Source organism: Plectropomus leopardus, chromosome 21, assembly GCF_026936395.1.
Source record: "Plectropomus leopardus strain MGB_pleo_1.0 chromosome 21, ASM2693639v1, whole genome shotgun sequence".
Lineage (NCBI taxonomy): Eukaryota > Metazoa > Chordata > Actinopteri > Perciformes > Serranidae > Plectropomus > Plectropomus leopardus.
This window is the reverse complement of record NC_142196.1, coordinates 14,840,742-14,857,235: the sequence shown is the minus strand read 5'-3', so window position 1 is coordinate 14,857,235 and position 16,494 is coordinate 14,840,742. Positions and strand designations below refer to the sequence as shown.

The 16,494-nt window shown below is 41.2% G+C and overlaps 1 protein-coding gene across 14 annotated transcripts in view; it reads right to left on the bottom strand.

Moving 5' to 3' along the window:
- Positions 1-10,261: 10,261 nt before the first annotated feature.
- The window catches only part of eya1 (EYA transcriptional coactivator and phosphatase 1), a 71,776-nt gene continuing 65,543 nt past the window's right edge, over positions 10,262-16,494 (bottom strand). For all 14 annotated transcript variants that reach the window (XM_042510504.2, XM_042510508.2, XM_042510512.2 and 11 more), the window contains one exon: positions 10,262-12,445. In XM_042510504.2, the coding sequence (XP_042366438.1) occupies positions 12,365-12,445 (81 nt within the window). In that variant the 3' untranslated portion in view covers positions 10,262-12,364. The remainder of the gene's footprint in view (positions 12,446-16,494) is intronic.

Here is a 16,494-nt window from a genome sequence, read left to right as displayed (position 1 = left end):
ATAATATCTAATGAATTAGCGCCACATGAATGGGGTCATCATGTTACATACTTAATGTAAAGTTATGTTCTTAAGATATGTAGGTTGGGTTTGGTTGGGAGTCATGAAGTTGAATGAATGAATGAATGAATGAATGAATGAAAACCTGTATTACCCCAAGGGGAATTTGCTTTGCACAAATGTGCATAAAGACTAACAACGACAACATATAACATGGAAAAAATAAAAAAAAACCCATCATCACTGGAAATTTGATTATCACATTAAGTTAATTTAAGTCAAGTCAAATTAAAGTTCAGTTCCCTAGGTTTGGTCAAGTAAAAGAAAAATAGTTGGGTGTCCTGACAGTCTATCCAATAGACTGAGGCAGCTACAGTTAAGTAGGTAAGGTTAGGTTTAGGAAAAGAAATATGGTGACTATGTAAATTAAAATTACTCATAGTTCACTTGGTTCCTGCATCTCAGTCTCCTGGGGAAAAGTTCTGTGTCTGTTTGACCCATCCACCACCTCACCCTGTGTCCTTACGCAGACTTTCGCTCTTATACTACATTCATCTTTACTCCCTTTAGCGCATTGGTCACATGATCACAGCTGATTACGTGGCTTATACATGAATTACTGGCTCCCGGTTAAGTGGGTTATACTAATTGTTGTACGATACTTTTTGTAGGTATACCTAAAAACAACATATGAGAACAGCCTAATTATGGCAGGTATATGTAGTTTTTCACTTTTTTTTATCCTCTGCCTTATCTCAGGTATTTGCAACAAAGAGAGACAAATATAAAAACTGACAAAGTAGTTGACATAGTTCATATTTTTCAATATTCTCTGTAATTTTGTAATGTAATGTTTTTTGTATTGCTGTGTAAAATAATGGTGGCGTAAACACACGTTTCGTTTAAATCATCACTTGAGTAATTCGGTTCTATGATTACAGTACATGGCTTTTTTTTTTTTTTTTAAGAACATCAAAAGAATCATGTGACCTGGGTGTCTAATCCACACATACCTGTCCACCTCACCTCACTGCCAATCAGCAGGGGGTTTGGATTTAAAGAAGAGGTCACACCTGCATATGCATACTCACACGCACACACAAAGACACACACACACACACACACACACACACAACTCTTTTTGGCAGTGGTATTCAGGAGTTGCATTGAGGACAAATCCAAAAGTGATTGCCGTGTGAAAGGCCCTCCTCCTGCCTTGAGAGTGCGTCTCCAGTTACGAGGTCACAGACAATTAGAGAGAGAGGATCAGACAGCCCCACTGTTGTCATGGTGCTGCAGAGTGACTCTCAATCTACACACACACACACACGCACTCACGCATGCACACACACGTGCACAACTACGTTCACTGGTACAGTACATGAAACATGCACACTGACAGACATTTACAATCCCTTGCGCATTTAATAATCACATAACACACACATGTATATGTACATAAAGACAGCTTACTACCCGTCAGCTAACACCTTGCACTTCCTCTTCCCCCCTCCCTCCGTGTCAGACAGACACTGCCTCAGGCTAGGAGAGCAGACATTTTTTTTGGGAGGTGAAAATGTAATTTAAGGTTCAGGAATGACTTTATTTGCCAGAAAAATATTATCTGTTGATCTGCAGGGTGTTCACTGCTTCCTGAACACCTCTTGTCACCGCACTGCCTTCCCTTGTGGTGTAGCGAGGAGGAGAAGGGCCTGCAGGGACACGGGCCGACTCCAGATCTTATCGCCGCTACCATCCCGTATTAGGTTACATCCATTTTTTAATTTAGCATACTGGGAGACAAGTCAGCATTCACAATGAAGCCTTTATGATCTGTGTCAACTCAGTGCCAGGGACGAGTATTTCTCCTCATCGCCCTGCGTATCAACGAACACACAGCAGTCTTGGACTAATCACAATGCTACAGTAGCTTGGGGAAAAAAAATGCCGTTTTTGAAGCTAGTAATGTTACATTTTATAAGCATGTGTCATTACGGTTTTGATTTAATTTGGGTTGTGATTATGTAAATTATACAGAAGATTCTACAGGGAAGGAAACAATGAATCTTGCTAACAGCCATTGATTTTTGAGAGCACACAAATATAATGTGGAGATAAAGAAACTTTTGCACTACAAAAAAGGCATCAACCAATCATGTTGTACAGAACACCAGCATAGAGAATTAGTGCATAGTCCGAACCAAGACAGCAACATAAATTACTCCGTCCGAACTTGACAAAAGCAGCGCATACCAGATCCACTCCTTTCATCCTTACCTTTCACAGTAAAAGCTCTAGAAACATGCGCTGCATACCATAGTTGTTTACCAAAGGGAACTCAAATTCACTCAGACTCAATAAAATAGCTTACAGTATTTGCAAGTAAGTAATATGCATTTTCCTGTTGTTAATTCGCGCTGCCCACGTTTTGTAAAGGCCTATACTTGAGTGAGTTGATTAAACTTTTCATCTCAAATTTTTCACATTCCCAACTTAGTTGTTTAAAAAAGAGAACCCTGATATATGATATAATAGGCTGCTGCAGAATCTTGAATTGTAAGTTGATGTAGCTAGCACTAAAATAGTGTTTTCAATGATTTTTTTTTTTTGTTAATTCAAATGTCGGATCCTTACTATATTAAAGCATACTTGGCTAAGTGACACACGGTTAGTTATGCTTTATTTTTCATATTAAAAATTGTATGTTCACTTTTACAAAGGCATAGAGTTTTTTGTTTGTTAACTTTCTCAGACCATTTTCAAAAATCTCAAAAAAAAAAAAAAAATCTTATAATATACTTCTTGGCTTTGGAATCAACACTGTTAGCTTAGCTTTATCATGGTAATAGCCCGGCATGGTAACATTTGTGCACTCATTTTAATTTGTGTGTGTTTTTGGTTTTGCAAAGGCAAAACAAATGATCCTGAACTTATTTGTACAGTATTATAAGAGTCTCTCTCACTACAGCTACATTCATACTGACATACTACGAAATCAAAAGCTTGACAAACTTTTCTGTGCCTAGTAACAGTTGCTGAGCATTGACAAGGCAATCGACGTTCATGATCCATACATTCATTACTTTTTTGGACTGTCTCTCACTCTCCCATATATGGAGTAACAGTAATAGGCCTAGCAGCTTTTTGTCAGGAATAATATCCTTCCATTATGCTACGTGCTGATTTGAATTGGCATATGCTGCGTGGCTGAAACAATTAACGTTGTGAACTCTGTCAATGCTCTGACTCTCTTGGCTGGTGGTTCAAGGGAGAATCATGAATTATGGATTGAGGTTTTAAATACCCACGGCCCTGTTTTATTCAGCAAAAATAGAACGCAGGACTTTAGATTATGCATGGCGAGATTTGTACATTTATACCTGAAGGAGGAGTGCAGCGGGACAAACCAGTGTCCTCTTATCAACTTTACCTGCCAGTGTGTGTGTGAATGTGTTTCGAATGACATACTGTACAACATGTCTATTCAGGGTGGAGTTATGTACGAGCGAACAGGGCAGAGGTGGCGTACATGAGGGGGCATAGCAGGGGGTGAATGTGGGGAGTGTGTTGGGGGGCAGCTGGGGAAAAGGGGAATGGGTGAGGTGTGGGGAAGAAGGGAAGGGGGGAAGCCTTGGTTTCCTGTTCCCCAAATTCCCAGCTCCTGTCTGCGGAGCAGGTACACAAAGCCTCCCTTGAAGGGTTTGGAGAGGGGCGGCAGGATGAAACGCAGCCACTGATGGTTAACAGATCTGTCCCCCTGGACGCCCCCCCCTCCCTTTCCTCCTCTCCCCTCCTGCTCCGCTAGCCAGCGCCCCGTTTGTTTACACTCTCCCAAGCCTTTTTAGCATTTTCTGGCCAGGCCGGGAGACTTGGCGCGGCTCCATGCTGCTGATTGCCATATTCCCAGACAAGAAATGTCACTTACCACTTTGCTCTCCTTCATCCGCCAGTTAAACCCTTTGTAATCCCCCAGAAGAGTGGAGTCACCCAGGATATAGAATATTTTCTTCTGTCCCAGTGGCTCCTCGCCCCCGTGCTGCCCCTCCATCTCCTCCGTGTCCCCTGGCCAGACAGAGGCAAAGCACAGAAACCATTTCAGCCAACTGGAACGAAACATTAACATTCCTACTGAGGCAGTGTAGGCCCGAGAGAAAGAGACACACTGAAGATACCAAGACAGAGAAATGTGGCATTAAACAACTCCTATGTGGCTGTTTTCCATTTATAAGATGAGTGTCATTAAACAGTTTGACCCAATTTACTAAAAATATGATTTTCTCATACAGGTACCCTCAGTGGTATCTAGATATGCAAATAACTTTGGGTTTAGAGATTCCTACTTTTTAGAGTTCTATCTACAACAAAGGTAAATTGAATTTAATATGTGCAGCTGACAGACTTAGAGAGCATTTTTAAAATGCACAACTTGTCAGGCACCAACAGTGCTTACACCTGGTCTCATGCTAAGTTGGTTGAAACTTGGGGTTCTGATGTCCAGGCCACACGGTACGTGCGAGCAGTGCACGTGCGTCACAGAACATGTTGGAGTTTTTTTCAGTGCCCATGTTATCAGATCAGAGCTGCAGAACATCTAGCGATTTGGAGTCTATATTTTTATTGTGTACCTAAGCAGCAAAAATACACAGTAAAAATGGTCTTTTAATAATCGTATTGATAGTTTCAAAGTCTCTATCTGACACAGACAAGATGAAATACAAATATCTCTTTTAATCAAACCTTTGGTGTTTCTGTTTCAAAAAATGCAGGGCTGTGTTCTTCACAATGCAGTGGCTGCACTGCTCCATAAATTAGTGGATGATTGGCTTTTAATTCCAGAAAACAGCAGCCCCACACAAACAACACTGTCAATATTAACACCACAAGCATGAAAGCCAAAGCAGTTCAGTGAGGTAGCTGTCACGTGCTGCTCATGCATTCTTGCGACTCACCTAATAGTTAGACAGTTGCCACGGTAACCAAAATCATCAAAACAACTCTCAAATAGAAAGGGGACATCTCTGGTGACTTTAAAATTTGCTTTAGGGATGTTGTGCCATAAAAACAAAGAAAGAGGAAACAAAAAGCACAGAGCAGTGTTGGGGCACATGCACATATTGAGCCCAGGTGTGTCCAATGCGACTGATTGCACTCAATCAAGTCTGCTGCAGAATGAGAAAACACAGCACAAGCAGAGGAACCAAGCAGAGGCTGATACAACGGTTGCACATCGACATTAAGCCTTCTTGAAAAATACTGGCATAAATCTGTTGCCTAGTCAGTAGCAGGTGTGAAGTCGAAATCCTGGTTTTTCCATTTCCCATACACAACACAAGAACCACAAACCTTGAAAAACGACCCAAATTAGCTTTCCTGCAAAAGTCTCCAAACACAAACACACCTTTTGTCCTTCACCTCAGCTTGTTGAATGCGCAACCAAACAAATGCTTTGCACTGAAAAGTGTCCTTTTGTGGACTTTCGTAAGACATTTCATTCAACCATTGTACTGGGTGTGATAGCAGAAAGTAATAATGTTACTCTACTAAAGACTCCACTTACTGTCAACAGTCATCCAGCAGCTCCTTTCAAAAACTCCAAAGCCTCAATAGCAACACTTCACTTCTCTGGTATTTAATATGTGTAGAAATAGAAAACAGACATTCTGGTTTAGCAAGCAGCCAGCTCAGGGTTTGCAGGGATTTACTGACCATAAACAGTTAGCTTAGTTTTCTCCAGAAGTCCAGTCCTCACAGTGACACCAGTGACTTCACTCACCCTTCAACTCTGAGGAAAGCTCAGGTGGTTTGATTGTAGAGGTAATGAGCTAACTAGCAGGCTGAGACACAGGATGAAAAAAAAACTGGCCAAGCACCTCAAAGTACAACGCATGTCATATTAGACCTGACCCTTTAAATATAAAGGAAAAATGTCACTTTTGGCACACACACTACATCTCAGTCCTTTGCTTCAGAGCATCCTGGCAAAAAATGCTGACATAATATTAAAAACTCTTGTTCTTCTCAAATTTCATTTTGTTCTTTGACTGTAGGTATAGATAGTAAAAACTTTTAATAATGGTCGTAGCTTGCAAAAATGAAATATCTCCGCTTTAGTATTTCAGGATATTAAGCAGCCCCAGAACTAAGAGGAAAAAAAAAACACACAGTCTACCTATGAAACAGGGTTCACCTTTCCTTCATTTCTACTTTTAGAAAAAATAACATCACCCGTGACTTATCGAGCAAAAACAAGCCAAGGTGGGACACAAGGCTGTTTTATTAACCGGATGACATCGAGTTTATTAAACTGGCTGAGAGGCTCCTTCTGCTGCCAGACCAAAGGGAGCTTGGCCCGAGTCCGAGACCCGACTTGGGAGAGCCAGCCCAATTAACACCCCGGAGGGAGGTCCTTGCAAACACACACATACACTTTCTGAGCACACATAAACACACTGCGCATGCTCACAAACTGAGCATACAGGGAGGTCTGAAGGGGCAGCAGCAGCCAAATAAACCCTCAGGGACCTGGTAGCTCAAAGTTAGCTAAGAAGCACATGCACATTTACGCACACACTCACAGTTGTAGGGTGGCCTTAGTTTGCCATATAAATCCCTGCCACTCACCTTCAGATGGAGTGGTGCGGTGGGGCCAGTAAATATGAGGGAGTGTGTGCGTCTGACCACAGACGCAGGTGGGGCCGTGGTGCGGTTGGGCAAACACCGAGCATCGCTCCAGGTCCAGCCCTGGCAACGCAACACTGCGACCTCATAGTGGTTATGAGCTGTGGTGAGAGATGATGTGAAAGTGTACCAGTTGTTGCCATATTTTCTCAGCAAGTGAATTTCAGTAGCTGTTAAACTACAGCAGTTGTTGTACAAGTAATTATTGCTTGCAGGAGGCACGCAGTGGGACTCACTGCTTCAACTGCCAATGAAAATTGTTTGAAATAAAAAGCAACTTATGCAATCAAGAGACAAAAAGACTAACACAGAATTGTGATGACTAGCTGCTTGAAGAGTATTTCAACATGTTTCTGATTTATGACATTTGCAGCAACTACTGCTGAGCTAGTGTGGGATACATGAATGATTAGAGACAATGCTTACCAATGTATTTCATCATTAAAATAGTCTGGGTTTTGTCAAAAGAATTACTTGTGGTAAAATAACAGCATTTTTTCATGCTGGATTTCAGAAAACCTTAATGCAGTGAATAGCAAATACAATTTCCTTATCTTGCAGCATAACCTTTGCTGACCTCTACCAGTCCCAACCAATCTGCAAGTCCTTTAACACCACAGAATGGACGTAGAGACTGTAACATCACAATGGATTGTGGACCGGGCTGTACACATGTTTATTTCTGCTTAACATGGGGTCTATGGGGATTAACTCTGTTTTGGAGCCAGCCTCAAGTGGCCATTCAAAGAACTGCAGTCTTTGGCACTTTCGCATTTAATTTAACAGGAAGTAGCTGCTTGATTAAAATCAGATCTTTTTTTATCTGACTCAAACTCTCCACCATCATATATGCGTTGTGTTGTCGCATTCTAGACCCCCTCGGGAATGCCTCTTCTGTGCGGGACAGGCATAGCTGTGTGGACGCCTGGCCCCTTCGGTTTTGACACTCCTGGCTGGGATCCCTGGCATCCACAGCTTCCTGATTACCAGCTGTCCCTGCCCCACTCTGCCTGTCAAATCCCAGTAACTGAGAAATAAACAAACAGTAAACAAAGGGCCTAGTTTAGCACCACCGCCCGCCACAGCATGACAACAGGTTTGTCACTCTCACTGGCTGCCAAGGCTAACTGAGCCTCTGGAGAGGAGCAAGGAGCCTCTCTTCATGTGAAAACCACTGGAGGAGGAGCTGCAATCAGTGACAGCGCGGTTTGTCTATCCTGCCTCCGGACAAACAGCATCAGCCAAACCAAAAATAAAGAAACGCAGACCGAGACAACCTAATAGCGTGTGCTTTTGGTTCTTAGATTGAGCAGAAAGTCCTTGCAGCTGGAAGGAGCTGCGGGCCGTTTCAATCTGGGAACATCTGCTCGCTGCAGAGACAAATTCCCCTAACTTGAGACACGCTAGCCACCAAGAGGAGAACACAGGCCTATTAATAGGCTTCCTGCTCATAAAAGAGATGTGGCAGATCAGGTTTTTTGGGGGGAGTTTGATATGCATGTAATACAATATTAGTTCAATTGTGATGCACCGTCAGAGGCCCCCTCTATGGAAATCTGCATGAAATCACTGTCTGGGCAAGGTCGTAAATCACCAATGGCGTTGTTTATTATTCCAGTACAGTTTTATGGAGGGCGGGCGCTTTGCTGGGACGTCCTGGAGAGGAATGCCCAACAGAGGACCTGCTAGGTAATGTCTCCCTTTATTTCCTCAAGGGGGTTGATGGGAGTTCAGTAAAGATCAAGCATCTTGGTAAGAAATGTTCCACAATTTGCAAGAAATTTGTAAATTCAGAAAATTATTTTTAAAGCTAGGGAAAATATTAAGGGAAAAAAAGAAAAAGGACAGGGAAAAAAATACAGAATTATTATAATTGCATATTTAAATTTATGTCACAAAGTAGTTCCATTTTTTAAGCACTTTTTCCATGGCATTTTTTAAAACAAATTTTTGGGTAATTTATGTACTTCTTACCAATTTCACCAATTTGCCTTATCCCCTTGTTTTTGAAAGAAATCAAGCTTATTTGCCAACGGTTAATGCACAGGAACACCTTTACCCAACAAATGCAAGCACATGGCATGTTTGCTGGATCTGCAACAACATCAAAAGATGATAAATCTCACAGAAAATCAAAGTCCTGTGAGAGGACTGTAAGTCAGGTACTGTACAAGCCAAACAGACACAATCTAGCTCTTATTTTATTCCCTTCTGTTTAGCGCAAGCAGCCAGAGCGGCTGGCCGACATGCCACAACACCCACTTTTTCTTTCACAAAATGTCTGGGTCTGGTTGTGTCTGAGTTTCACTGCCAGGTCTCTGAGCATCAGGAAAACTTATCAAAGAGAACAGACCTCTATTCTGTGCTGCAGCGCTCCTGTCCTAGAAAGACCGCCAGTCAGGACCTCAGACACTACTCAGTCTTTCAGCTGTTCGGAAGTGGAAAAAGCACATTAGGGGTCATTGTGCCGGTGCATACCGGCGTCAGCAGCCCAACTTGCTTTGTCCAGCCTGGCAGACGTACGCGCCTCACCCTGGCCGTCACTCCCACTCCATCTGAAAACATAATTGATCTGGATATTAAACGGGCCGTGCGGCTCTAAATAAAATTCCATGCATGCTTAATTCTCCAACGTGGTTTTGGAGGCCGGACACTTTCTTCCCTGTCCGGGCTAGTGTTACATGGTGGACTGTCTTAGCTGTGACCACCTCATAAAATCAGCCTCATAAATATTTTTCGTGTGTTATTTAAACTAACTCAGCTCTCTATGGCTTGGAGTGGTTTGATATATGTTAATTACACATGGAGGCTCCTCCAGACATAAGAAATGTTACAAATATTGGGCTGAGGATTGGCTCGGCTTCCGGAGCCTCAAGAATGTGTGGTGCGTGTTTGACATTGTTGAGGCCATTGGGAATATCTAGCATTGTCTGACAGGAATAATGAAAATAAATCATATTAATAGAAATGCATAGAAGTATAAAGTGCTTTTGAGTCATCAAGGAAGGAATTAGATGTAGCCTTATAGTAAAAAGTATTTAAATTTTTATCAGCTATGGTGCAAATTTAAAGGATGCCATTAGCATGTGGGGGTGTGATGTTGTTTGGTCTAGACTTGCACCAGCTCCAGTTTCTATTTGCTTCCTGGTGGGATTAGTGGCTGAGGCCTGTGACATCAGTGTCAGTCTCTGGACGCTGGGTGCAGATAGTGATGTTATTCGGTGTTATTAACAGGAGTGCAGACACAAGTCACATGACTTGGACTCAAGTCTTAAATCTTTTGTCTTAAGACTGGACTTGACAAAAGAATATTAAAAAACTTGCAACTTGACTTGATTTGAATACAAATGTAACAAACTTGTGTTTTCACTTGGACTTGAGCCATTTGACTTAAAAGTACTTACCCTCAAGCCTAAGGTTACTTTTTACAGTGTTGGGAAAAGAAATTTATAGGCGAGTTAAATTCAACAAGACAAGACAAAAGCATAATAATCGCAATATGAAAGTGCACTATCAGCAATACTTTTTTTGTATTAAGTTGCAGTTTTAACCCCCCCCCCTCCAAAAAACAGAGGGCAACATGTAACAGTTCACAAATCAGTTTTATTAATTTAAACACAATCAAATAATAATGTCAAAAACATCTGTACACATATTTTGCAGACACAACAATCTTTTGCGTTTCACAATGAGGCCCATGTAGTGTAAAGTATTTCCAGTTTGCATTTATGATTGCAACATAATAAAAAAAAGCGTGCTGTATGAATCTATAAAACATTTCCTCTAGTTACCTACTATTACCTTGATCTAGCAGCAATATGTAGATACCCCCAGAGCGTGGGGGAAGAAGTTGTTTTGAGGTGGGGGTGGGTGGGTGAGGAGGAGGGGGGTCTGTTAGGGGGAGAGAGGGATCCAAATTGAAATGTAAAGGCCAACAGTGATCATGTGCAAAGGAGGGAAAAATTAGAAACACAACGAATGGGTTTCCGTTTAAGAAATTCACAGTCGATAGCACATGTCCTGTATGTTCACAAACCCCTCGAAGTTAGTGGCTTTTCTCTCAACATTAATTACGGTTTCCCCGTCCACAGATGTAGAAGCTTTATGAAAAGAGATTCATGTCTTTCAACCGTTTCAAAGAGGGACACAGAAGGTATTTTCAAAATAAAAACACTACATCATACAAAATTACGCTCGCTGTACAAGAGTTGTTATAGCGCTTGTATAAAAGATAATAAAACCTATTCAAGCCTGCTTTTTTTAAATCTCAGATTTATTCAAATTTGTTGTTAAAATGGCTCTCAGGAGGCTTTTTCTTACTTCCATGCCACATCTGAAAATCAGAATCAAGTTTGCTTCCAAATATCTGGGGTCAGGGCTGCAAGCTGGTGAAATGCCGTAAGGACACAAGTTGTGAGCTACCTTTCTGAATAACATTAAAAAAAAAAACCTCTTTCCCTTTAAAACATGAGTGTGAAGAGGGCTAGCAGTAGAGGAGACCTGTTATGCTGTATAAAGATGTGTTTCCTGTAAGGACGAGAAACATCACAGAATCAAATGAAAGGTCATTGACACTTGACATCCATGCTTTTGGTCTTGACAAAACGATTTATCACAAAATCCCATTATCTACATATTTGTTTACTGAACAAAACTTGAACACATCAACACTTTCAGGCGTCGCACAAGCTTATGTGCGATGGGATGCCTTTTATTTATTATGTTTTTTTACTTCAATGAAAATGCATTGCCACCTTTCAAGAGCACGTACCTAAATGAATATAGGAAGGAATAGTCCAGTGATTACAAACTTACACACACAAAAAAAGATTTCCTCTATACACGATTGTCTCAGCATTGTAAATAAAGTTTTTTCTAATTTCCTTAAATTATTAGAAAACCCCTTTTTTTTGTTTCTTCCCTTAACGTCTTCCTCTCGCTGCGGTGGAAATCAATAGTACTTTGTAAAAGGCACAAGTCTTTTGTCGTCGAGGTACCTTCTCAGTGGCACGGCGCCACTCACAAAGTCTCCGTTCATAAATAACAAGCACAGGACTCCCAGGCCGACGGTTAACACAGGAGCAGTCGCTTTGTCTGTCTGTCCCATGACGGAAGAGAGACTAAAAAGTAGGTGGACAGATAAGGAACAGAAAGAGGCGGGAGGTGAAGAGCTACAGGGACGGAGAAATGCCACCACCAGTAGTCGCGGGCCTGTGGTTGACTGTAGCTGAGTTCTGTGGCGAGGTGAGGCGAGGCGGGCGAGGCCATCAGTAGCTCTGCTCTCCTCACAGGTGTGAACCCTGACAGAGTCCCGGCACAAACAGGGGGCCGTAAAACACTTTGACAGCTTCAGAAAGCGGCCAATTCACAGTAACCAGGGCAAGCAGCTGCAGCGCCGTAAATTCACCTCTCTCCTTCGCTTCCAGAGGAAAAAAAAAAAAAAAAGTTTAGGGTTAAGACGAAGTGTGACCGTATGTCAGCACATTAACCGTGTGCTCGGCCTTTTTTTTCCCTCCATTCTCCTCTTCTTTTCTTCCTGTGAAGTGGAAGACAGACGCCAGGCAGCCCAGGGGGGTCTTTTCTGTGCTGCAAGGTCTGCGGCAAGCGTAGGACGGGGCTGGAGGGCGAAGGTGAAAGGTTGCAGGGTGTGCTGAGGCGGAGCAGGGTGAACGATGGTGATGTAGTGCTACAAGTACTCCAGGTCTAGAGCGTGGTGGAGGGCCATGAGGTCTGAATGGCTGGAGATCCTCCAGAAGGGCATGTTGTGCTGAGGGAGGAATAACAACATCACACTATGTTTAATGGAGTTTTATTTTAGACTGAAAACAACTATACATTTTTAGGGCTGAAACAAGAAAAGTTACAGAAAATTATTGTAACCCACAAATTCTCATCTTCTCGCTTCAAAAATGTGAGGGTTTGTTGCTTTTGTCTCTCTTTTTAAAAAATGATTATTGTAAATTGAATACCTTTGAACTTTTGACTGTTGGTCTGACAAAACAAGCGATAAAGATGTGAATTTGTGAAACTGTGAGAGCCATTTCTCACTATTTCCTTTGACTTATTCGATGATGAAAAAAATTACTACTTGCAGCCAAATTTTTCTTTTGGTGCAAAGGGTATTACAAAAAACAAGTTAGTGACATGTAGTACATACATGGGACTAGACAAAACAGGAATATAGACAAAAATCGAGACAAAACAAAACAAAAAAAAAAACGAGCCAATCACAGCATTCACAAGAAGTGCTAAGATGTAGAGCCGCAACGCTTAGTCAAAGGTTTTTAACTGTCAACTAATTTGATACTCAATACCTGGGTTTGAGTTATTTTTTAGTTAGGAGAAAAAACTTAAGTTGCAGAAGAGAACCATGAAGTACTAAGACTACATCACGAAGCGCCAATTGGAAAAAAACGATACCAAAAATAATCTGATTGGCAAACAAAAACTATGGGCAGTCAACAAAAAGAGAGCAGAAGTATGTAAAATATGTGGGTCAAAAAATACAGGCAAAGACTGAAAATCTTCCAAAAAAATCTGTTTTTTTAAATCCAGTCCTATCCAAATGTCATCATAAAGCACATTTAAAAAAACAACAAGTTGACTAAAGTGCTTTACAATCCAAAAATAGCAAAAACTATGAAAACAACTTAGAGAAATAACTACTAATAAAAACACTGGAAAACCACAAGACCATATAAACAATGCAGTAGGAACACACACAGACCAGCTTAAAGACTAAAGGACAATAAGATATAAAACTGCTCTCATAATATCTTAAAGCCAGAAAATAAAAATACATTTTTAAGATGGAATTTAAAACAGGCAGTGCAGGGGCCGGCCTAACATGTAGAGGCAACTTTTTCCAGAGTTTGGGAATGAATGAATATACACACACATACATATATATATATATGTGTGTGTGTGTGTGTGTGTGTGTGTGTGTGTGTGTAAAATAATAAGAAATAAATAAATAAATAAAACAGAAAAAAAACATAATTTTTGTAAAGTGAATATATTATTACTCTATATTACTATTACTATACTATATTATGATGTGTTTCTGTGTCGAAACCCAAAGGTTAGGACTTTGGACCTGATTTAGGACTTGCCTGCCTCGACTTGGAACTTGAGTGTTAAGACCTATTTGAGACTCGCAAAACAATAACTTTGCCCCACCTCGGATCAACCATGAAAATAATTGTTAGCTGCAGCCCGACTCAGAAGCTTTTATTCTTTACACTGCCGATGATACAGTGAATGAATGGAGCAGTCTGGTCCTTTCAGCAGGAAAAGCAATCATATCAGTAACACTGCGACTGCTCCTCTTGCTCCCCTGTGCATCTGTCTGTGCAGCCAAATAGTACATCTGTACCTCTAACTAATTTCTCTCCTGCATCAACGTGTAGTTTTATACCGCCAAACTAATCCAGTAGCTGTCTTCAACCTCGACAGAAATGAACTCCCCACAGGCTCTTTTGAATGAACTCCTGCCTGCCGCTGTGTGTTTGGGACAGTGCAAATGAGCTGTTGTTCCCAAGCAGAGGACGGGGGAGAAACCTGAGTCGCAGAGAATGAAAGGAGCTTGTCAGGTAGAGTCCTCAGCTCCTCAGTGTGTGGAGCCCATTACCCTCCCCTTATCAAAGGTATGGCCTCTCCCAGGCATATGTTCCGCTTAGGAGAGCCTGCACTGACCCTTAAAAAGCTCTTTGCTTTTTGTTTTGTAAATTGTCTTTGCTTTTAAGTTTAAAAGCTGGAGATGCTATCTGTGCCTTCTCTCCCAGGCAATGGTAATAACTGAGGGCAGAATTGTGTCAGGGATTTTTTTTTTTTTTGTAGAGGAATGAGGGCCGAGAGAAGTTTTGCTTTTGTAGTTCCACACAGTGTCACGTCTGATGTGTGCCTCCTGACGGCTGAAATTGTTGTGTTATTTCACGTCCTCTCTGATGTTGACACAGAAACCTTTTACCGCATGGCGTGTCGTGGGACTCTCACCACTCAGACGAAGAGGAAAAAAACGCCTTATCCTTCCATCAATGTCACACTCCAACAACTCAAGACTGAGTGAAAATATTTGCATCTTTTTCCACAATCATCCCTCAGACCATATTCCCAGGGTGTGTTCGCTTTTCATAATACAGAGCTATTGCTTTACACACTTATCCAGGGTAAAGGTTGCTTCTCCTTCCTAATCGCCGCCTAATCGCTCTTCATCTGTCCTCACGCTTCTCTGCGTTGTTTACTGAGAAACAGGTGAAAAAGGAGCTGGAGGCTTTTCAAAGGGAAACTCCATGTCTTCGCCCTGACACTGCGGCTCACCGTAACTGTCAGGGAAATATGCTCTTTGGCCGCTGATTAATTTGCTAATGAATATGTTTGCTGTGTGCGGCTTCCATGCGGCATTTGGTTTACATCCAAACTTGGCAGAAACGCTGAGTACACAAATTGTGGAGCAAGAGCCGACAGGTAACAGAAAAAGGGCAGATTCATCAGAACAGATACCTTTCTTGATCCATGCCGTGCTAACAGGCTTGCAGTAAATATTCTAATTTCACCAACAATGATTTAAGTCTCCTTTATGTGTGCTCTATTTACAATGTGCCTTCGACTTGCCTGAAAGGGCTTGCCTAGCATTACACACACAGCATTCACGCTGCTCAGGGCACCGAGCAGGAATATATAATTATGCCATCTCTCCCCTCCCCTGCTCTGTAAACCTGAGATGGCGGAGGAAGAGCGCTGATTACACACTACAGACTTTCTCTCTTGTACTGGATGCCCTATAAGCGGATAAACGAATGAAAGTAAAGTAAGACTGTTGAGGAGGGACCTGGAGTGCTGATTCCTTTCTTTGGAAAGGTATGGCAGGTATGTTTTGTGTTCTGTGAGCATTCATTATGAACTCCTGACCTCACCGAGAATAATCACAAGTCCAAACACTGTCTTCGCACCAGAGGACTCAGTGTGAATGCAGTGCGTGGTATAATCGAGTATATGTCACAATTATCTTGGCCAAAGTAATTGTGATTTACAATATTATCCCATAATCACCAAAATATGCTTAAAACTATTAAAATAGTACTAAAACATACTGGAATCATCACTGACAGGACACACATCTTTTTTAGTCAACATCCTTTTAAGTGAAAAACAAACAATTTTTAAAAAAGCCAGGCTTTTAACTGTTGGAAAAGGCAAGTCGCGTCACATCATTTGATATGAAATTTACTGAAGCTTGATTAACCCTCTGAAACCTGGACTGATATCACTTTTCTAGTGACACATTTAGATGCCTTTCACATTATTAAAACCTTTGAACCCTGAGCAAATTGGTTTGATTTAAAAACACGGGAATAACGGCAATGAGCAACTCGACAAGAAACATCCCGGTATACGCAAGAAATGAGTAGATTTATAACATTATTCTTTAAAAGCAAGGCGAAATTTCAAAGAGAACTATATTTAAAATTAGCTTAATTATATATTTATTTTTATATTTATTTTTTGAATACAATTATTATAGTTTTCAAGCAGTTTTTTGTTTGTTTGGTTGTTTTTTGTTTTTTTTTAATATTCAGGTAATTTTACTTTTGCTCATTTTTGGGTCATCTCGTCTTAAGTTGCTCATTGCCGTCTTCTCATGTTTTTGAAAGAAATCAAGCTACTTTGCCATGTTTACAAAGGGTTAAGATCTTCTGAGATTTTTGAGGCTGTTTTTGCCAGAGATAATATAAAATAATGGACAAAGCTACCATGATATCACTTATTGGTTTGTGGTCTGTCGTTCTGAAGCCTCGAGTTCAACATTTCAGCCAT